General features: G+C 45.6%; 2 protein-coding genes across 4 annotated transcripts in view; one reads left to right on the top strand and one right to left on the bottom strand.

Moving 5' to 3' along the window:
* The window catches only part of CCDC60 (coiled-coil domain containing 60), a 38,894-nt gene extending 32,589 nt beyond the window's left edge, over nucleotides 1–6,305 (top strand). The window contains exons 11-16 of one of the 2 annotated variants that reach the window (XM_058158651.1): nucleotides 475–555; nucleotides 1,119–1,208; nucleotides 2,381–2,491; nucleotides 2,741–2,872; nucleotides 4,205–4,394; nucleotides 5,557–6,305. In XM_058158651.1, the coding sequence (XP_058014634.1) occupies nucleotides 475–555; nucleotides 1,119–1,208; nucleotides 2,381–2,491; nucleotides 2,741–2,872; nucleotides 4,205–4,394; nucleotides 5,557–5,661 (709 nt within the window). In that variant the 3' untranslated portion in view covers nucleotides 5,662–6,305. Of the gene's footprint in view, nucleotides 1–474; nucleotides 556–1,118; nucleotides 1,209–2,380; nucleotides 2,492–2,671; nucleotides 2,873–4,204; nucleotides 4,395–5,556 lie in introns of both variants that reach the window. The other variant, XM_058158649.1, reaches the window with a different exon arrangement.
* A 1,366-nt stretch (nucleotides 6,306–7,671) lies between these two features.
* The window catches only part of GCN1 (GCN1 activator of EIF2AK4), an 80,733-nt gene continuing 65,329 nt past the window's right edge, over nucleotides 7,672–23,075 (bottom strand). For both annotated transcript variants that reach the window (XM_058158466.1, XM_058158468.1), the window contains exons 50-58: nucleotides 22,839–22,952; nucleotides 21,462–21,692; nucleotides 18,108–18,301; nucleotides 16,032–16,146; nucleotides 13,252–13,348; nucleotides 12,145–12,293; nucleotides 10,806–10,913; nucleotides 9,089–9,307; nucleotides 7,672–7,930 (exon numbers count right to left, since the gene is read on the bottom strand). In XM_058158466.1, coding sequence (XP_058014449.1) covers nucleotides 7,805–7,930; nucleotides 9,089–9,307; nucleotides 10,806–10,913; nucleotides 12,145–12,293; nucleotides 13,252–13,348; nucleotides 16,032–16,146; nucleotides 18,108–18,301; nucleotides 21,462–21,692; nucleotides 22,839–22,952 — 1,353 coding nt within the window. In that variant the 3' untranslated portion in view covers nucleotides 7,672–7,804. The remainder of the gene's footprint in view (nucleotides 7,931–9,088; nucleotides 9,308–10,805; nucleotides 10,914–12,144; nucleotides 12,294–13,251; nucleotides 13,349–16,031; nucleotides 16,147–18,107; nucleotides 18,302–21,461; nucleotides 21,693–22,838; nucleotides 22,953–23,075) is intronic.

Below are 23,075 nucleotides of genomic sequence, written 5' to 3' on the forward strand. Positions count from 1 at the left end.
TAATGCTATGAATTTTTTTTAAAAAAGTCAATTAAATTTTAAAAAAAGAAAGTGCTTATTGGACAAAACCTCTACCGCCCACCATGAAAGCTGGAATGCCCACTAGTGGGTGGTAGGGACCAGGTTGGCTACCACTGATGTAGATGATTATCAAACATGGAATTTATTTTACCAATGGTTGGAAAAAAGGGGTGGAGATTTAAGAATGCAAATTGGAACTGCAAACTAAATACCCAGACAACGCGATGTTTATTAAGCAGTAAGAAATGTATTTAATAGAAAATCAGTTTTTTAAAAATAATTACAGTCGTCAGTCGATCTGTACAATGGGTTAGAAGGTTTCTCCATGGTGGCTGGGGAATTCTGGGAGTTGAAGTCCCCCAAATCTTAAAGCTGCCAAGGTGGGTCGCCCCTGTTCTAGAATAAAGGGCTGTAGGACGAGGGAGGCTGAAGGATAATCTTGTCCGTTTTCAGCTCAGCGACCTCTTCGAAGGACGATAAAACCAGCACAGGAATTCACAAAGAAGGAAGCGGAGTGGAGGCCAAGAGAAAGAGGTGAGTTGGGAGTCACAAGTAAGCGAGGGAAAGTCAGTCTAAATTCTTCTTCACTCTGCTGGTTCTGTTTCATATTCTGTGGTTTGCAAGGATTTCATTAAAGGTAAAGGTGAAGGTTCCCCTCGCACGTATGTGCTAGTCGTTCCCGACTCTAGGAGGCGCTGCTCATCTCCATTTCAAAGCCGAAGAGCCAGCGCTGTCCGGAGACGTCTCTGTGGTCATGTGGCCGGCATGACTCAACGCCAAAGGTGCAAGGAACACTCTTCCCTTCCCACCAAAGGTGGTCCCTATTTTTTCTACTTGCATTTTTTACCTGCTTTCGAACTGCTAGGTTGGCAGAAGCTGGGACAAGTCACAGGGAGCTCACCCCGTTACGTGGCAGCACTAGGGATTTGAACCGCTAAACTGCCAACCTTTCGATCGACAAGCTCAACGTCCTAGCCCCTGAGCCACCGCGTCCCTTTGAGGATTTCATTACAGACGTAGAAAAAGGCCAAGGTTTAGGGTGAAGTTTTATTACAGACCCTGTTGATTTCCCCCTCGCGGTCTCTCTTTCCTTGTAGTTCGTTGGCCGTGACCGTCCGAGAAGACAAAACTACGACCGCAACATTTATGGAAGATGACAAAACAACCGAGCTTTGCAGCCCTGAAAGGTAGGAATGCGAATGCCAATTAAGAATGCGGCGGTTTAGAATTGCAGTCTTTGCAGGCTGATTATGCTCACTGTCAGGAGTTCGATCCTGACTGGCTCAAGGTTGACTCAGCCTTCCATCCTTCCGAGGTTGGTAAAATGAGGACCCAGATCGTTGGGGGCAAGAGGTTGACTCTGTAAACCCCTTAGGAAGAGCTGCAGAGTACTATGGAGTGGTATATAAGTCTAAGTGCTATTGCTATTGCCATTGCTATTCTATTCATTCTATTCTATTAATTTTCTATATTCTATTCTATTCCCTTCCCTTCGTTCTATTCTATTCATTTTTATATTCTATTTTTTTTTTATTTGAATTTATATCCCGCCCTTCTCCAAAGACTCAGGGCGGCTTACACAGCGTTAAGCAATAGTCTTCATCCATTTGTATATTATATACAAAGTCAACTTTTATTGCCCCCAACAATCTGGGTCCTCATTTTACCTACCTTATAAAGGATGGAAGGCTGAGTCAACCTTGGGCCTGGTGGGGCTTGAACTTGCAGTAATTGCAAGCAGCTGTGTTAATAACAGACAGACTTAGTCTGCTGAGCCACCAGAGGCCCTTATATTCCCTTCCTTTCCCTTCTAATTCTATTCTATTCTATTCATTTTCTATATTCTATTCTATTCTATTCTATTCTATTCCATTCTAATTCTATTCTATTCTATTCTATTCTGTTCTATTCTCCTTCCTTCTTTCCTTATTCTTTTCTATTCCTTTATATTTATTTATTTATTTATCACATTTCTATACCGCCCTTCTCCGAAGACTCAGGGCGGTTTACAGCCAGTCTAGTCTAGTCTATTCATTTTCTATATTCTATTCTATTCTATTCTATTCTATTCTATTCTATTCTATTCTATTCTATTCTATTCTCCTTCCTTCTTTCCTTATTCTTTTCTATTCCTTTATTCTATTGTATTCTGTTCTAGTCTAGTCTAGTCTAGTCTATTCATTTTCTATATTCTATTCTATTCTATTCTATTCTATTCTATTCTATTCTATTCTATTCTATTCTATTCTATTCTATTCTATTCTATTCTATTCCATTCCATTCCATTCCATTCCATTCCATTCCACTCCACTCCACTCATTTCTATTTCTATTTATTTCTATTGTGTTTCCCCCCCCAGCTCTTTCATTAGAAGGAAGCAGCAACTGTGCCACGAGATGAGAGAATTGTTTTTTGACGTGTCCCAAGAAAACGCCTTCCGGCTGCACGATCAACTCGACATCCTGGAGAGGTAGGTTGAGCCCTCCGGCGTTGCTTTCAAGTTGCAGGAGCGGGGAGGGAATGGAGATTTTACAGTATCCTTCCCATGCCACGCCCACCAAGCCACGCCCACCAAGCCATGCCACACCCACCAAGCCACACCCACAGACTGGAAAGGCAAGTTTAGGATGAACTTACAGGTCACTTACAGATGCTGGAGGCCTTTAGAGTCTTCTTCGGACGCTTACGTCCATGTCCGACACACCCACTCCTTTGACAGGAGACGAGAGGAGAAAAACATCCAGAAATTCCTGTGTCTGAACTATCTGACCCGCTTCCGGAAAGATCTCGAGCGAATGAAACAGTCCGTGGTGGGCAAAGAACCCGAACAGGATGCAGAATCGGAAAACTGGTGAGAAAGGGGAGGTGGAGGGGAGGGAAGAGGGCCGAGCTGGGGCTTTTTGGGTTGCATAATTCTGCAGAGGGAAAAACCAAGAATGCGGTCCTGGCGTCATTAAACACACACACACCCCATTAATCGCAATTGACAACAAACCCAAGTTGCTTAGTGGATTACGTTGTGGCTTGGGAAGCACAAGATGTTTTCGTCATCCTAAATTCAGGAGATTTTATCCGTTTTAATTCCAAACATCTTGTGGGCTTTGTGGAACTGTAATAGTTCCTGGTGGGGGGATCAGGAGGATAGGATGGCCCTTCCCTTAGAACAGGGGTCAGCAACTTTTCGGACCTCAGGGACCACTAAATTCATAATTTTGAATGCCGCGGACCACTGATATGATCTGCCTAATGACCATCTGGGTGGGCGTGGCTAGGTGATCATGTGACTGGGTGGGCTTGGCCAACTCCTCCCCTCCCCGCACAGGATCCTTAGGGCCCCAACAGGAAGCAGTTGTTGGAGCTAAGCAGCCACCTGGAGAAAGAGTTGGCAAAACAGCTCAGTTCAAATTGGATCTGACCAAGAAGGAGGATTAGTAGAAGTACCTCATTGAGGAGTAGGAGCATAGGCTTTCCAAGCAGAAGGAAGACCTGCGGGAGTGCAAGGCCAGGTATGGGCGCCTGGAAGCTCAGTGGGCTGAGATGTTCAGCCAGTTCCAGGCCATGAGGCAGTCCCACTGGAATGAGGCCCTCCGGCTCTTTGCCACCAGCGGCGCTTCCCTCCAGCCTTCACCCAAAGCCCCACACCAGGAGGCTGAAGCAGACCCCAAGTCGGAATTTCTGCTCCCCTCCGACCCCCCAAAAAAGACCCCGAAGTGGGAGACTCTCTGCAGCAACACAAATGTTCATTGCGTGTATCCATCCCAGGGACCGTAGCTTGAGGACCCCTGATTTAGTGCAAGATAAAAAAAATGCAAATAATTTTTCTGCGGACCACCAAAATTTTCGCGCAGACCACTAGTGGTCCACAAACCACCAGTTGGTGATTGCTGCCCTAGAACAGTCTTGATTATTACCACTTGCATACCAATGTTGGGAAACTGCCAGACAGACTGGAAGGAGGAGTCAAGCAAGGCTCTAGCTTGGAATCCTTGCGTAGTCACAAGCAACATAAACTGGTCCTCTCTCAAGCTGGATGTATCATTATCTGGTCATTCCCAGGGGAAGGCAAGCCGTCTGGGAAGATTCTTGTAACACGGGTGGCAGACAATAAAGTTGTTCAGCTATTTATGAGTGGGTCAGGCTGTTTTTCTCTCGTTTAGGATCTTCTCTCTCCCCCCCCCCCAAGGTTTTCTACTTTGCTGGAAAGGATTCCCGATGACATCAGGAGAGACCACCGTACCCAGAAAGTCCTCAAAAAGCTGGAAAGGTTTGCCAGGAATCCGGACTTACGCATCCGGCCTCCCACTTTTTTGAAAGTCTTGGGAGAACTTCGGATCTGGGAAATTTGCTCTCCGGACATCTGCGCAGCTGTGGAGGTGAGGGATGTGTGTGGCTGCTTCGGTCTTAAAAATGCTGAGATACAGTGCTGTTTCTTGAACCCACTTCGTGCTAATTTTTTAAAGGATGGATTCAAGAGGTAGTCCTCGACTTGCAACATTTCACTGAGTGACCGTTCAAAGTTACAAGTGACCTAGGACCATTTTTCAGTTACAGCCTTTATACCATCCCTATGAACACGTGGTCAAAAATACGGTAGCTTGGCAACGGGTTCATACCTATGGCAACCATTCATCTGAAATGGTCTCGGGTTTCCGGCTCGAGCAGGGGGAGTCCGACTAGAAGACCTCCAAGATCCCCCTTCCGACTCTTGTTATTCTGTTATGTGGCCTTTCCCAGGTGCGAGCTTGCCAATCTGGGGGAAGATTCCTGTTTTACAGGCAGAGAACAATAAAGTAGCTAGTTTGATCTCTACACCTCGGTTGGGTTGTTTGCGCCTGACATTGTGGGTGGACTGTCGGTGCCAGGAAAGACTAGGCCTGTTGCAATGACACCCCAAACAAATATAGAACTTTGATTATGGTTGTCATAAGATTGGGGGGTTTTATAACCCAGCTGTTGTGGCCTGTCAGCCAATAACCCCTCCAGCAGCCGAATTGGATGAGGTGTGGGAGTCAGCATCAGCATCCAGGCAACCTGAGAGCTCCGAGGGGGGAGAGGGAATGGAGTTGTCAGAGAGAGAAACAGAGGCGGAGCCTGAGCTGTCCGTCAACCCTCAGATGGAGAGTCAACAGTCCCCAGGTCTGGAGGTGGCTGATGAGGAAGAGGAGGAACAGCTAGGTCGTGCCCGATATGCAGAAAGCAGAGGAGAGAAGAACAGTGGAAATCTATGGGCCGGTCCTCGGGACGGAACAGCCATTGCTGCTAGCGAAGCCCCACCCTTGCTCTGGGGATAAAGGCAGGGGGCAAGGATGAATAGGTGTGGCACACAACCATTCATCTCCTGGCCAAAGAGACTTGTTAGGTTGCAGTGAGAGAGAAATTTTTCGCCAGGGCTGCCGGCGCTCCTCATAAAGGAATCATCGTTTGTCATGTTTGGAGAGCTGGGTCAGAACACCAGGTATGCAAAAGATCAATGGAATAAATACAGAACACCACCTGATGATCAAATTCTTGCATATTTTTTTCCCCCCGTCACAGTTCCTGCGCGAATATATTGTGGATATGCCCGAAGACGACTACAGGCAGTGGTTGCAAGCTCGGGTGCCATTCCCCAAACGCGTGCACAGCGCCCCGCCTCTGTGACCCGGACGCTCCCGACTCCAAACAGGAGAGCTCCTTTGTGGAAGAAGAAAGGGTCGTTGTGATGGTGGGGGATAATCCCCGAGAGATCACATTCTGGCGGATGCCAAAAAGGATCCAACCGGAAGACTTGGGAAAAATGCTCATTCTCAAAAGTGTGTTTGGATCCTTTTTTTTGGTTGCAGGTTCAAACACAAAGAGAATTGATCAGCCCAAGCCATCTTCCCCTTAGAAGATTTTGTTATTCTGCTTTTTTGTTGTTGTTGTTGTCGCGTTGAATTTAACGTTTATGTCAGGGGAGTGGGACTGTTACAAAGAGAGTTGGCCCAGATCTGGTCCGTGGGACAGCAGATCCTTTTCCTTACGTGATCAGCTGCTTCTACTGAACAAAGCAGAACTTAGGTTTCATCGGTTCCCACGCTTTTACTTGTTGTGGTTGTTTCTGGTTCTGTATTTAACTTGAATGGATTAAAAAAAAATATCCCTATTTAAGCATTGCACAGTCTCTCCGAGCCTTATTTATTTTTGCCAGCTGCAAAACAAATCTAGCAACGTTGTGCAAAAAACACACCCCAAATCTGTTCGAGTCCCCGAGGATCACGGTAATCTGGGGAAACAACTCAAGTTAACCCTGTTGTGTGAATGTTGTGTTGACTTTAGTCGAGAAACTTAAAAAAGTTGCCAAGGTTCAGGAATGCTGCATTAAGACCGGTGGGCTTGAACTCCCAGAATTCCCCAGCCAGCATGGATAAAGAGTTAGAGCTGACTTGAGGAAAGCTGGGAGTTGGAAGTCCGCCAGGTCTTAAAATTGCAAGGCTTGGAGACCTCTGACTTACCGTGCTACCACATCCGCTCGGGTTATGGCAGTTGAAGTCCACCTGTCTTAAAATTCCCAAGGTTCGGAAACACTGGCTTAAGGTATTGTATGAACCAAGCCCACGGCGGTTTAGACATCGCATTCCTGAATTCCCGAAGGTCGGTCAACTTGATTAAACTTCAGCAAACCAACCATTTATTTATTTTTTTGCTTTCATACACGTGAGGGCGTGTGCGCCAATTAATGAGATTTCAGTTGAAAGCTTTTTATTAAATCGCCATCCAAACAATTCTTTTGCATAAATCCCGCCCCCCCCCCACTTCTGCAATTTCTCTAGGCTCCTTAAATGGGTCTGATCTGCAGAACTTTCAGAGCCCACATCAAACCAACTGAACGAAGTTGCTTTCGGCGAAAAAAAGAGGGGGTGGGGAAATTTCTTCCCGAGTGGAAACGTCTCCTTCCACGTAGAGGGATGTGCGAATTCGCCAGTAACTCACTACAGGATTGCTTTAGAACAGGGGTCTCCAACCTCGGTCCCTTTTAAGACTTATGGACTTCAACTCTGGGAGTTCAAGTCTTAAAGGGACCGAGGTTGGAGACCCCTGCTTTAGAATGTATTCCCCCCCCCCCAAAAAAAAAGAGAGAGGGGTAGGCAGGCCAAATTCTCTTGTTTAAACTAGCAGAATAATTAAGGCTATTCTGGTGTGTGTGTGTGTGTGTGTGTGTGTGTTTGTGTGTGTGTGTATGTATGTATATGTGTGTATGTGTGTGTGTATGTATGTATGTATATATTATTCAGGTTTTCTCCTGCGTAAAATTAGAAGTGTCTTGGCGACGTTTCGACAAAGTCTCATTCGTCGTCTTCAGGCTTCAGCTTCGTGCTTCGAAGACTGAAGATGACGACTGAGACTTCGTTGAAAGGTCACCAAGACACTTCTAATTTTACGCGGGAGAAAACCCAAATAACCAAAGACCTACAAACACCCGCGAAAACTTCAGAAAACACACATATATATATATATATATATGTAGTGTGTATGAATGTATACATATATATATATACATACATACATACATATATATATATATATATATATATATATATATATATATATATATATATATATATATATATATATATATATATATATATATATATATATATATATATATATTAAAATAGTCTTCTGACCCACTCTTTTTTTTTTACACCCCCCCCTTAACTGGCTCCTGTCACAATTAGCATTTTCAAAAATGAAAACATTTTCGTCGGCTTGGAGACTTTGCAAGGCCGACACGGCGAGGGGGTCCCAGGGGCCAACTTGCTTCTCACGTCAGGATGGTGTCGTCGATCTGTTCCACCGAGTCGGCTTGGTTGGCCAGTTTCTTCAGGGATCGCCGGCAGCTCTCGTTCAGCAGCTCCAAGCTGGCAGCGTCAAGGATCTTGGAGACGGACTGCGAGAAAACCAAAGTTTGGGGGGGGGGAGAGGAAAGGGGGGTTTTCAGTCCAGCTTTAGGCTTCTAAAGCTATAAAAGGCCCTGTTTTCCGGGTCCCGATTCAAAGGGAAAGCACCATGATAGCACCTTCTCATGATTTCAAATTATTTATTTATATCCCGCCTATTTTGATAAATAACTCAAGGCACTGAACGTTCACTAAGATGGCTTCCTCCTATTTTCCCCTGTGAGGTGAGTTGGTTGAGTGACTGTTTTGGCCCAGAGTCACCCAGCCAGCTTTCCATGGCTGAGGCAGTACTAGAACTCACCGTCTCCTGGTGATTTGGCCCATGTTCACCCAGCTAATTTCCATGCCTGAGGCGGGACTAGAACTCACCGTCTCACCCAGCCCCCTTCCATGCCTAAGATGGAACTAGAACTCACCGTCACCTGGTTATCGGCCCAAAGTCACCCAGCTAGCTTCCATGCCTAAGGTGAGACTAGAACTCATCGTCACCTGGTGATTGGCCTTAGTTTCCATGGCTAAGGCGGGACTAGAACTCACTGTCACCTGGTGATTGGCCAAAAATCACCCAGCCCACTTCCATGCCTAAGGCGGAACTAGAACTCACCGTCACCTGGCTATCGGCCCAAAGTCACCCAGCTAGTTTCCATGCCTAATGCAGGACTAGAACTCACCGTCACCTGGTTATTGGCCCAGTCATCCAGCTAGCTTCCATGCCTAAGGCGGGACTAGAACTCACCGTCACCTAGTTATCGGCCCAAAGTCACCCAACTGGCTTCCATGCCTAAGGCGGCGCTAGAACTCACAGGCTCCTGATTTCTAGCTTCTTTATTAAATTCTTAATGCTATGATTATATGGCACACTACGTTAGCATTTTATTAAGTGAACTATAACTCATCAAACCACTGGCAAGCCTAGTCTTTAAAAAAATATGCCTCCCTGCAGCCTAAGAGAAGAGGCCCCATTGCCACTTTGAACCCATCGAACGGCTCCCCCTAGTCCTCCATCCCAACCCCACGCTCTGCGAAGCGACACCCACGGGCAACCCATTCGTTCTTCCCATTGCGTGCAGCTCCTTAACGCTCAAAATCCGGTTCTTATTCCTTCCGTCCATCCCCTGCTCCACCCTGACCTAAGGCAGGCCAAATACCTGAACCATCTCCTCGCCTTCTCGCATCTTCAGGAGGTTGACGATGGCCTGGTCACTGTAAGCCCTCACGCTGGTGTTCTTATCTTTCGTGTTGTCCAGCAGGGCCTTGAGGATGGGCTTGGCCACGGGAGGGTCCAAGGGCGGGAGAGGGGCTTTGTTGGCCCACCAAATCATCTTCTCCGCGATCAATTTGATGTCGCTGGATGGATTCTGAAGACACTGAGAGAAGCAAGTGGGGGGTGGGGGAGAATCAGGAAGCTTCAGCTTGGCTCCAGTGGTTTGAAGGGCTGGCTAGTTTTTGTGAAATATGTTGGACGCCCCCGAGAAGATATTACAGGTTAAGTCCTTGTGTCAACCCTATAGCTGGCCTGACCGAAGCCATCTTTTCTAACCTAGGCTTCCTTAGAGAGTAAACAGCACAAACTTGAGTGGCCTTGGGTCCTTGAGTGGCTCAGACTGCTAAGACAGTCTGTTATTAACAGCAGCTGCTTGCAATTACTGCAGGTTCAAGTCCCACCAGGCCCAAGGTTGACTCAGCCTTCCATCCTTTATAAGGTAGGTAAAATGAGGACCCAGATTGTTGAGTGCAATAAAAAGTTGACTTTGTATATAATATACAAATGGATGAAGACTATTTCTTAACACAGTGTAAGCCGCCCTGAGTCTTCGGAAAAGGGCGGGATATAAATGCAAATAAATTTTTAAAAAAACTTAGTCTCGGCAAACCTCTTTAATTCAAATGGCTGTGAATTATTGTCCTTCCCTGTCCTAAAGGCTTCTCCAACAGTCTGTTAGGGGAGTGTCTACAAACACCCACCTTATTTCCCTTGGAATGCTGCCAGAGAACTAATTGCCACATGCCAGGGCAAGGCCAAACAAAGCACAGAGTCAAACAGAGCTTTCCCAAAGCTTTTACCGACCAGATGAACTAATTTGCTTCCTGCAAAAGCTCACGTCCTATTCGCTTCTTTCTTATGTCTTATGGGAGGGGCCAATCATCACCAAGCCTTACTCCCAAGTCGACCCTGTCTTCTTAATTGTTCCTGTCTCCTGGCAGTTCTGCGCATGCACACACTGGGAACAGGCTCCTGCTGTTGTTCTGCCTCACTAATATCAGACTCCGGAGGCAGCAAAGAACTACCAGATGGCCTTGGCCCCCTCTCTGCCTCCAACTCAGAGCCCACGTCCGAGTCTTCCCCAGACTCCAGGACTGGCCCACTTTCCTCCCCAATCTCCTCACTGTCTGACTCTGCTGGCTGCTGGCAGGCCACAACACCATTTTTGACCGCTTCAGTGTTGTATTGAGGAATAAGGAGGGGGGATTTGAGATAGAGGGGATTCTGTAGCCAAAACAAAATACTTTCTCTTGGGAACTAAGGACATTCTTCACAAGGGTGAAATCCAGTAGGTTCTGACAGGTTCTGGCGAACCGGTAGCGGAAATTTTGAGTAGTTTGGAGAACCGGCAAATATCACCTCTGGCTGGCCCCAGAGTGGGGTGGGAATGGAGATTTTGCAATATCCTTGTGGCTGTAAGGTGAGGACTTACCGGGTGCAAATAGGCCGCAGCCTGGCAGTGGCCCAAAGGTTGGGGACCCCTGCTGTAGATTATTCCAGCATTCCCATCGCAGGACAATATGTGCGGAAACGCCTGAAGTGCAGCTGCACACCATTCAAGCCAGCCCTTTCGGGTTGCGGGCCAGGAGCTGGAGCCTTACCTTGATGAAGAGGTTGGAGAGCTTCGGGGGAAGGTTCCCGCCGTTGGCTTCTATGTGATGCTTCATAAGGAAGCCCATTCCTCGGATGCCGCTGACAGCAATGGGGATCTGCAGCCAGGAAATTAGCAGCAAGCAAAAAGCCATCAGATAACATGAGATGGGATGGGATGGGATGGGATGGGATGGGATGGGAAGGGAAGGGAAGGGAAGGAAAAGGAGGAAAAGGGAAGGGAAGGGAAGGGGGAAAAGGGAAGGGAAGGGAAGGAAAAAGAAGGGAAGGGAAGGAAAAAGAAGGGAAGGGAATGGTTGCTGGAATTGGGAATGTTTAGTCTAGTGAAAAGAAGGACTAGGGGTGACATAATAGCAGTGTTCCAATATCTCAGGGGCTGCCCCAAAGAAGAGGGAGTCAAGCTATTCTCCAAAGCACCTGAAGGCAGGACAAGAAGCAACAGGTGGAAACTAATCCAGGAGAGAAGCAACTTAGAACTAAGAAGAAAATTTCCTGACAAGAGTTTTCAGAGAGAATACCCACCAGTCATTACATGACCTGTTTCGGTCCGGTTATAATGTTTTACAATCCAACAACTGTAATTGCTAAACTGTGATTCATGACCTTATCCAGCCAGCTGTGATTTCATAACTGTTCAAGATTTAAATGAGTGATTTGAAAGGAAAACCTCCAGGTAAACCATTGGCAATTACTAATGATAAATTATAATTATAATTAAGCAAGCTAGAACTAAGGAGAAATTTCCTGACAGTGAGAACAATTAATCACTTGCCTCCAGAAGTTGTGGGTGCTTCAACACTGGGCGTTTTTTAAGAAAAGATTGGACAATTATTTGTATGAAATGGTATAAGACAGGGGTCTGCAACCTCAAACACTCAAAGAGCCATTTGGACCCGTTTCCCACAGAAAACACCGGGAGCCACAAAAACCCTTCCCGTTGCCTGACCATTTCTTGAGCAGCCGCAAAACTAGCGTATGTAGTTGAATTAAACGTTCTGTTTTCTTCTGAAACTTTTTCCTTTTCTTGGATTTATCCATGGTTGGCCTACCGGGGGGTTATTATTATTCGAATTTTATTATTATTGAAAAGCTCAATAAATCGCGTGTCAGCAAGTGTCGCATGTTGGCAGTTGTGACGCATATTCTGAGTGATAGGGAGCTCAGGAGCTGAGTGATAGGGAGCAGAGGGGTGAAAGAGCCACACGCGGCTCCAGAGCTGCAGGTGGCTGACCCCTGGTATAGGGTTTCCTGCCTGAGCAGAGGGTTGGACTAGAAGACCTCCAAGGTCCCTTCCAACTCTGTTATACCATGACAGATGGCGATACTTACCCGGTCAGCGACCGTGTTGCTGAAGATCATCTCGTGGACGGTGTTCGAATACTTGGGCGCGCACAGTCTGCTGGCCGCCGTGTTTACGGCGACTGAGAGGGCCAGGCTGCGTCCGTGCCTCACCATCCAGTCAATGCCGGACACGTCCGCTGTGGAAAAAAAGAAGGATGGTCCTTGAACCCAGCATCACAACCATCCTTTCCCAATATCATTGTGCCAAGAACAAAAAAAACCCCGATCAGTTATTTATACCTTTTATAGTTAGTGTCCAAAACTGAGGAAATGAACATTAAAAAAAAAAAGGCACCTAACAGGTTGTCCTTGGCTTAAAATTACTCAGTTAGTGACTGTTCAAAGTTACAACTGCACTGGAAAAACACTGCAGCATTCCCACAGTTTCACGAGTGCAGAGAAGAGCAACAAAGAGGATGAGGGGACTGGAGGCTAAAACATATGAAGAACAGTTGCAGAAACTGGGGATGTCTAGTTTAATGAAAAGAAGGACAAAGGGAGACATGACAGCAGTGTTCCAATATCTAAGGGGTTGCCCCAAAGAAGAGGGAGCCAAACTATTCTCCAAAACACCTGAAGGCAAGACAAGAAGCAACGGGTGGAAACCCATCAAGGAGAGAAGCAACTTAGAACTAAGGAGAAATTTCCTGACAGTTAGAACAATTAATCAGTGGAACAACTTGCCTGCAGAAGTTGTGAATGCTCCAACACTGGAAGTTTTGAAGAAGATGTTAGATAACCATTTGTCTGAAGTGGATTTCCTGCCTGAGCAGGGGGCTGGACTAGAAGACCTCCAAGGTCCCTTCCAACTCTGTTATTCTATTATTCTGTTATGATCAAAATTCAGGCACTTGGGAAGCAGTATGCATTTACGATGGTTTGCAGTGTCCCGGGATCACCAATTGTGACCCCTCCCAGCTAGTTTCTAACCAGCAAAGTCAATGAAGGAAGCCAGATTCGCTTAATGACTGCCTGATTCACTTAACAACCACACTGCTCAGCAACAAAAATTTTGGCCCCTGTTGAGGACTAGCCATAGTGACAGAAAATCATGTTCCTTCCATCCCTTCCCGGGAAGTTTTCCGCAAAGCCCACCTAGAAGATGATTCTGGAGGACTCCGCCCAGCTCCTCGTCCGTCAAAAAGGCGCACATTTCGGCCAAGCAACCTGCTGAGGTCATGCGAGTCGCGTCCTGGCAAGGGGGGTTTAAAAAAAAAACAACAACGACGATAACACAATGTTTCCATTCGCAACAAAGGTTGCCAGCCAGAAACATTTGCACACCCGATTTCTTTCCAATAGAAATTTGATATGGATATAAAATAGACCTTTTCAACCAATAGGTAGGACAATTGCAACCAGCCTGCCTTCCATTCAGGACCTGTATACTGCACGAACCAGAAAGAGGGCGGAGAAAACATCTACAGACTTGCCTGTATGTACACTGAGAGCCTCTGTACCAGAGACAAATTGTGTGCCCAATCACACTTGACCAATATAGAATATATGCATACATACATACATACACACACACAATGTAACTTCTATTTATCTATCTATCTAGCCATGCATCCATACCTCTATCATCTATCCACCCATCCATCCATATCGATTTATCTCTACATCTATCCATCCATCCCTCTCTCTATCTACCCATTCATCCATCCATCCATAGAGATATCTATCTATCTATCTATCTATCTATCTATCTATCTATCTATCTATCTATCTATCTATCTATCTATCTATCTATCTAATCTATCATCTACCCATCCATTCCTATCTATCTATCTATCTATCTATCTATCTATCTATCTATCTATCTATCATCCATCCATCCATCCATCCATCCATATCTATCTATCCATCCATCTCTATCTATCTCTTGATTTATCCATCTCTATCCATCCATCCATCCATCATCTATCTATCTATCCATCCCTCTCTATCATCTATCTATCATCTATCCATCCATCCATCCATCATCTATCTATCTATCCATCCATCCCTCTCTATCATCTATCTATCATCTATCCATCCATCCCTATCTATCTCTTGATCTATCCATCTCTATCCATCCATCTTCTATCTATCTATCCATCCATCCCTCTCTCTATCCATCCATCCATCCATCCATCCATAGAGATATCTATCTATCTATCTATCTATCTATCTATCTATCTATCTATCTATCTATCTATCTATCTATCTATCTATCTATCTATCTATCATCTATCCATCCATTCCTATCTATCTATCTATCTATCTATCTATCTATCTATCTATCTATCTATCTATCTATCTATCTATCTATCTATCATCCATCCATCCATATCTATCCATCCATCCCTATCTATCTCTTGATTTATCCATCTCTATCCACCCATCCATCCATCATCTATCTATCTATCCATCCCTCTCTATCATCTATCTATCATCTATCCATCCATCCCTATCTATCTATCTATCTATCTATCTATCTATCTATCTATCTATCTATCTATCTATCTATCTATCTATCCCTATCTATCTCTTGATCTATCCATCTCTATCCATCCATCATCTATCTATCTATCCATCCATCCCTCTCTCTCTATCATCTATCTATCATCTATTCATCCATCTCTATCTACCTACCTACCTACCTACCTATCTGTTAAGCCCGGACAGCTTGTCATACCTTGGGGGAGGGGGGGGGAGGGGGAAAAACAAAAGCCAACTGATTGGCAGTCGGAGGCCAGATGGAGACCGAATGGTGGACTGCTACTGAGGAATGGACTGCTGACATCGGATGCTGGCATGGTGTGGCCAATGGGCGACACATAGGGCTTGTGGGCCATGAGTTTGACAGCCTTGCTCTAGGGCCTTGCATGTGAAAATGAGACACAAACACCATTCCCTCCTCCCCATGCTGTCACTCTATGCTAAACAAGTAATTCCCACAACACTGTCAAACTATTTACTGAATCTGCACAACTATTAATCTTCTCATCATTCCCACCACCCATCTCCTCCCACTTATGACTGTATTGCTGTAACTTTATTGCTTGTATCCTTACAATTTATATCGATATTGTTTCCTGATTGCTTATTTGTACCCTATGACTATCATTAAGTGTTGTATCTTATGATTCTGGATGAACGTATCTTTTCTTTTACGTACACTGAGACCATGTGCACCAAGACAAATTCCTTGTGTGTCCAATCACACTTGGCCAATAAAAATTCTATTCTATTCTATTCTATTCTATTCTATTCTATTCTATTCTATTCTATTCTATTCTATTCTATTCTATTCCATTTCATTCCATTCTGCTTCTCATCTTTCCCGTCACTTATTTCCTTAGCTTCTTATGACAATAACTTAGTTGTTTGTCTCTCATGATTTATGTTGACTGCTTTTATTTAGCATCCTGTGACTATCCCTGAGTTTTCATCTTATAATCTGCGATGATGGTATTTTATGATTATGATCCCGATTTATCTCTTGTTGCTTCTATGTACAACTGAGAGATTTCTGCACCGGACACAAATTCCTTGTGTGTCCAATCACACTTGGCCAATACAGAAGTCTACTCCGTTCTATTTCTGTGACCCATAAGGTCCCCCCCACTTTGTTCACAACTGCTTATATCCCCACTTCGAAGCCGGTTGTCTCCTTCCCTGTCGCTTATATACATCACCAATTTGAAAAGAGCTGTTAATACGATTTTGTTTCGTTTTTTAAAATAAAACAACCACCAAACTTTACGACCAGTGTTTCTCAAACTTGGCAACTTTTAAGAGGTGTGGCCTTCTAATTTCCAGAATTCCCTTGCCAGCCATGAACTGGTACTGGGGTGTGTTGCAATCCCCACGTTTCCAGCAAGCGATACCTCTTCGTGGCCCAGCATGCTGAGGAGCATGGTGGTTATGCTCTTCCGAACAGTGGCGTCCACTTTGGCTCCTGCCCCCTGAGTGACAAACCGCAAGGCTTGGAGCATTGTATCCCTGAAAGGTGCCAAGGAAGAGAGAGAGAAAACAGAAAGCCAGCAGGAGTTAAAAAAAAAAAACTGAGCCTAAACAAGAGAAGCACCTCTTGCATGTTCTGTATTTATTTTTAGAATAAGTTTTTATTGATTTTTTTAGTTCCCCCCCCATATATACATAATTTATGAACAGAGTATTAGCCGTATCGTATCTTATAAAATTCAATAAATTCAAATATATTTTACTGAGTTACAATTTTGGCCAATATGTTCTTTTTTCATAATTTTTATTCATTTCCTAATATTTCCTTGCTCGTGTTCATTAAATCACATCTTCTTTCGCCCTCAAGTTCTAATTTCTCCATTTTTATGAGTGTTCATTCTCTTTCATTCTTTTTTTTTTTTAACTATCTCAATTTTTATCCTAATACATTCAAATACGTTCGAGGTTGCCTTTCTTCCATTTCCTCTTTTCCTTTTCACAGCAATCCTTTCTTCTCCTTCTCACTCCTTTCCCTCCCTTCCTTTCATCCTCCCTACTTTCTTCTCTCCTCTCCTACTCTTTCTCTACTTCCCCTTCCTTTCTCCCTGTTGTCGCTGTTAGTTGCGAAGTCGTGTCCGACCCATCGCAACCCCATGGACAACGTTCCTCCAGGCCTTCCTGTCCTCTACCATCCTCTGGAGTCCATTTAAACTCATGCCTACTGCTTCAGTGACTCCATCCAGCCACCTCGTTCTCTGTCATCCCCTTCTTCTTTTGCCTTCCTTTCTCCCTACTTCTTCCCTATCTAACCTTCTCTCCTACTCTTATTTCCCCTACCTTTCCTCCTCTCCTCTTCTCTTTCCTCTTTCTCTCTCCCTCCTTCTCCCTTTCCATCTCTCTCCTTCTTCTCATCTCTCTCCATTGCTGTATTTGTTTTCATTTCAATATTTCTGGTGTCCAGGCAACCCCAATTTTCTCATTTATTATACGTATTTCTCAAACCTCCCGTCCTGTATTTTAGTGATTAACATTGTCTTCATCTTACTCCATTTATACCTTACACATCAATTAATACAACCTTCCACCTCTCATGTTCTGTATTTATGGCCCAGCCGTCCCTGGGTCACCATTTAAATCGCCATTTGCAACCTTCCGACAGGTAAAGTCCGTGAGGGAAGCCGGATTTGCTTAACAATTACATGATTCTCTGAATTGGAATAGAACTGGAAGGGACCATGGAGATCTTCTAGCCCAGCCCCCTGCTCAAGCAGGAAACCCTATATCCATGATGGCGGACCTGTGGTACGCGGCGTCATCTCAGCGGGCACGTGAGCCGTCGCCCTAAATCAGCTACACCGCGCATGCGGCGCGCCTCCCGCCAGCCAGCTGATTTTCGGGTCTCTGCAGGAGATGCGCACGCATGCCCATGCTGCCCCGCTCCTCCCAGGAGTCTCCACGTGGCTGCTTTGGATGCCAGGTAAGTGCGCGGAGGCTCTGGAAAGGCGAAAAACGGGCCTACTGGAAGTTCAGAAACGGGCCATTTCAGGCCTCTCCGGATGGCCAGTTTTCGTCCTCCGGGACGTTCCAGAAAAGCCTCCAGACGGTTCGGAGGGCGAAAAATGGAACTACTGGAAGTCCGGGAGAAGCTCCGGACAGCCAGGGTAGGCGGTTTTCGGCCTCCCGAGGCTGCAGGAATGTTTCCGGAGCAATGGGTGGAAACTAATCAAGGAGAGAAGCAACCTAGAACTAAGGAGGAATTTCCTGATGTTTAAAACAATTAATCAGTGGAACAACTTGCCTGCAGAAGTTGTGAATGCTCCCAACACTGGAAGTTTTTAAGAAGATGTTGGATAACCATTTGTCTGGAACTGTATACTGCTTGAGCAGGGGGTTGGACTAGAAGACCACCAACTCTTATTCTATTCTTTACAAATGTGCTTTCCAGAACGATAACACAGAGAGAGAGGAAAAAGGAGAGGAAGCATCAGCCCTTCACTTGCCTGATGCCAGAGTCCTCGCTGGTACGAATGCCGTTCAAGAGTTCGGTGAAGAGCGGATCCACCTTGGCGTGGATCGCAATCAACTTCCCCAGAGCCTCGGCGGCTTTTAAACGGACCACCCGGTTCGGATCTTGCAACGCTTTGGTGAAGGTGGTTTGCAGCTGAGGCAGGAACGGCTTCAGAGCGAGGCCCACCTGTCAGGGTGACACGTTACACACAGCCGTTACCCACACATCGTTGTAAATACAGGCGTTGGCTTACAACCAATTGGTTTTAAGCCAATTGGCTTACAACCTTGGCTTACAACCGTTCGCTTAGTACTGTTTGAATTTAGAACGGCGCTGAACAAAAGAGACTTGCCGTATTTTTCGGAGTATTAGTTTTGGGGGTGGAAAATAAGAAAAAAAGAAATTCTTTTCTTTATTTTATTCAAACTTTATTTGAACAGCTGAGAATTACTTCATTCTCGGCAGCGTTCAACTAAATTAAAGCAAATTCCTCCCAACACAATTTCCTCAGTCCGATCGCAAACCTTGGTCCAATTAGGCAAACTGCCAAAGGCCTTTCTTGGCAAACATTCAGAAGACACCGAAAGAAAAATAAATATAAGAAGACGAAGCTATCAAAGTTGTTTTCTGACAAAGAGCCCAAACACTGTTGCTGGTCTTTTAAGCCTTATGGGAGGAGCCAATCATCTCTTGGCTCTACTCCCGAGTCGTCCTCTTTGCTTGAGCTGCTCTTGCCTTCTGGCAGCTCTTCTCATGCGTGCATTAGGAACAGGCTCCTCCTGTTCCTCTGCCTCACTACTGTCAGCCTCTGGTGGCTCTGGAGTCCGCACATCACTCCCCGATGGCCCTGGCCCCACCTCTTCCTCTGACGTACAGCCCTCATCTGGGCCTTCGCCAGCCTCCAGGACTGGCCCAGGCTCTTCCTCAGCCTCATCGCTGTCCAACTCCGTTGCTAGCTCCGCAGGCTGCTGGCGGACCACAACACTGTATTGCAAGGAACTTTAAACCTCTTAGGGTCTTCTCGGGATCGCACACACACACACACACACACAAAAGACCACCAATATTGCTTTTAAAGCAGAGGTGTGCAACTTTTAAGACCAGTGGACTTCCAACTCCCAGAATTCCTCATTTTGCAACCTTTCTTGACACATTTTAAAGCCCGCGCTATCAGGGCCGCCACCCAAGCTCTTTCGGGATTTCGTTCCCAGCGTTTCCTCGCTTACCTTGGCCAAGAGAAGACTCAAGGTTTCCAACAAAGCCACCTTGACGTTCCAGCTGAACCGGTCTCCCAGGATCCGAATCAGGGGCCCGGTAATGCTGACGACGGATGGTTTCAGAGGCAGGAACGGCTTCAGAGCGAGGCCCACCTGTCAGGGTGACACGTTACACACAGCCGTTACCCACACATCGATGTAAATACAGGCGTTGGCTTACAACCAATTGGTTTTAAGCCAATTGGCTTACAACCTTGGCTTACAACCGTTCGCTTAGTACTGTTTGAATTTAGAACGGCGCTGAACAAAAGAGACTTGCCGTATTTTTCGGAGTATTAGTTTTGGGGGTGGAAAATAAGAAAAAAAGAAATTCTGCCTTTGCCTACCAGCATCCATCGGTATTTATCTGGCTAGCATCCTGTCCGTGTGTGAGAGAGTTGAGGGCTGTTTGGAAACTGAAACAGTACCGTGTTTCCCCGAAAATAAGACCCTGTCTTATTTTCCATGTGGCCGGCAGGACTCAACGCCAAAGGCCCACAGAACGCTTGTTACCTTCCCACCAAATGTCATCCCTATTTTTCTACTTGCATTTTTTACGTGCTTTCAAACTGCTAGATTGGCAGAAGCTGGGACAAGTCACGGGAGCTCACCCCGTTATGCGGCAGCACGAGGGACTCAAACCGCTGAACTGCCGACCTTTCGATTGACAAGCTCAGCATCTTACCCACTAAGCCACCGCGTCCCTTTTCGGAGTATAAGACGCCCCCAAATTTTCAGCCTCTTTTAGGGTGGGGGAAATATACTCCGAAAAATACGGTAAGTCCATTTCTCACAGTTATGACCGCTGCAGCATCCCCGATTCATGTGATGAAAATTCGGCCACTTGGCAACTGACTCGTATTTATGACGATTCCCCTTCTGACAAACCAAGTCAAGGGGGAAAACCCGATTTGCTTAACAACCGTGGTATCAATTTAACAACTTCAGGGGTTGCCTTAACAACCTGTGGCACAAAAAGTTGTAGAATGGGTCAAAATTTACTTACCAAATATTTCACTTAGCCACCAAAGTTTTCGGCTCAGCTGCGGTTGTAAGTGGAGGGCTATGCCAAGCCAACAACTGTGTTACTAACTGACTTAACAATCACGTAAGCGATTCGCTTAACAACTAAAGCAAGGAAGGGTCGTAAACGGGCTTCCGAATTCATTTAACAACTGTCTCGCTTAGCAACGGAAATGTTGAGCTTTGTTGTAGTCAGAAGTCAAAGACTACCTGTATGTTGTGACCCAGGCCCAAGTAGGCAGTAGGAAACTCAGTCAGTAATAAAACAAACTTTATTTGAACAGCTGAGAATTACTTCATTCTCGGCAGCGTTCAACTAAATTAAAGCAAATTCCTCCCAACACAATTTCCTCAGTCCGATCGCAAACCTTGGTCCAATTAGGCAAACTGCCAAAGGCCTTTCTTGGCAAACATTCAGAAGACACCGAAAGAAAAATAAATATAAGAAGACGAGGCTATCAAAGTTGTTTTCTGACAAAGAGCCCAAACACTGTTGCTGGTCTTTTAAGCCTTATGGGAGGAGCCAATCATCTCTTGGCTCTACTCCTGAGTCGTCCTCTTTGCTTGAGCTGCTCTTGCCTTCTGGCAGCTCTTCTCATGCGTGCATTACGAACAGGCTCCTCCTGTTCCTCTGCCTCATTACTATCAGTCTCTGGAGGCTCTGGAGTCCGCACATCACTCCCCGATGGCCCTGGCCCCACCTCTTCCTCTGACGTACAGCCCTCATCCGGGCCTTCCCCAGCCTCCAGGACTGGCCCAGGCTCTTCCTCAGCCTCATCGCTGTCCAACTCCGTTGCTAGCTCCGCAGGCTGCTGGCGGACCACAACACTGTATTGCAAGGAACTTTAAACCTTTTAGGGTCTTCTCGGGATCGCACACACACACGCACACAAAAAGACCACTAATATTGCTTTTAAAGCAGAGATGTGCAACTTTTAAAACCAGTGGACTTCCAACTCCCAGAATTCCTCGTTTTGCAACCTTTCTTGCCACATTTTAAAGCCCGCGCTATCAGGGCCGCCACCCAAGCTCTTTCGGGATTTCGTTCCCAGCGTTTCCTCGCTTACCTTGGCCAAGAGGAGACTCAAGGTTTCCAACAAAGCCACCTTGACGTTCCAGCTGAACCGGTCTCCCAGGATCCGAATCAGGGGCCCGGTAATGCTGACGACGGATGGTTTCAGAGCTTCGGCGGAGGTCAGCTTAATGACCAAGCCCAAAGCTTTGGCCGCCTCTTCCTTCTGGTCTGAGTTGCCGGTCAGGACTCCTTCCCGTAGCATAGGTAGAATGGAGGTCACTCCCTGGAGGGAAAGAGACAAGGCGGACAAGTGGTTAGATATATGCTAAACAAATAACTCCCTCAACACTTGTCAAAGTATTCACCAAGTCTGCATTACTATTACTATTAGTCTTCTCATCGTTCCTATCGCCCATCTCCTCTCACTTATGACTGTACGACTGTAACTTTGTTGTCTGCATCCTTAAAATTTATATTGATTGTTTCCTCGTAGGATTTGATTGCCTATTTGTAGCACCTGGAGCCAGGTGAGAGAGGAAAAATGGGCCTTCCCCACCATCCCCCAGGCCCTCCAAAGGCAGGAAACAGTCTATTTCCCTACTTCTGTTGGGGCCCAGAAGGCCCGAAAATCAGCTCGGAGCTGAGCTTGTGTGCCCACTCATATGGCTATAGGTTCCACATCACAGGAATAGAGAGTAGAGTAGAGTAGAGTAGAGTAGAGTAGAGTAGAGTAGAGTAGAGTAGAGTAGAGTAGAGTAGAGTAGAGTAGAATAGAATATAGAATATAGAATATAGAATAGAATAGAATAAATATTGGAATAGAATAGAATAGAATAGAATAGAATAGAATAGAATAGAATAGAATAGAGAATAGAGAATAGAGAATAGAATAGAGAATAAAATAGAATATAGAATAGAATAGAATAGAATAGAATAGAATAGAATAGAATAGAATAGAGAAAAGAATAGAATAGAATATAGAATAGGAGAGGAGAGAAGAGGAGAGGAGAGGAGAGGAGGAAGGAATAAGAAAGGAGAATAGAATATAGAATAGAACCTAGCAGAATAATAACTATTGTCACTTTCAATGTACACTAATCGGCATACATTAAAATGAAATTCCGCTGCATGCAGCTTTGAGAGGTCACCACCTCCAATATACACTGCATCAACATGACCAATAAATAAAATAAAATAAAATAAAATAACGACGCATACACCCACATCGATTATGACACAGAGGAACTGCCTTTAGAAAAGCATCTTTAGGGCAACTTTCGGACAAGTATGCTGTGGGAAGAGAAGGTCCCTTCAAGGTGATGATCCCAAAAGAGTCCACGCTACAGTCGTCCAACAGGGTGACCCCACCCTCCACCCCCACAATAATAAGTCACTGGTGTTTGGAGCCTCGCCTGCCCCCTGCTGTTACCTTCTTGGGAATGCAGAATCCAGGAACATGTTCTCCGGCAGCATCGTTGCCAACGATACGAATATCCCTGTGGAGGTCATCGATGAGGGCCAGCTGGCTGCCGGCGTCTAATTTCTAGGAAAGGAACCAGAATGCCATCGCATGAGGAAGCGTCCATCCATGACAGAATGACAGAGTTGGAAGGGACCTTGGAGGTCTTCTAGTCCAACCCCCTGCTCAGGCAGGAAACCCTATCCC

The sequence above is a fragment of the Ahaetulla prasina genome, chromosome 15 (assembly GCF_028640845.1).
Source record: "Ahaetulla prasina isolate Xishuangbanna chromosome 15, ASM2864084v1, whole genome shotgun sequence".
Lineage (NCBI taxonomy): Eukaryota > Metazoa > Chordata > Lepidosauria > Squamata > Colubridae > Ahaetulla > Ahaetulla prasina.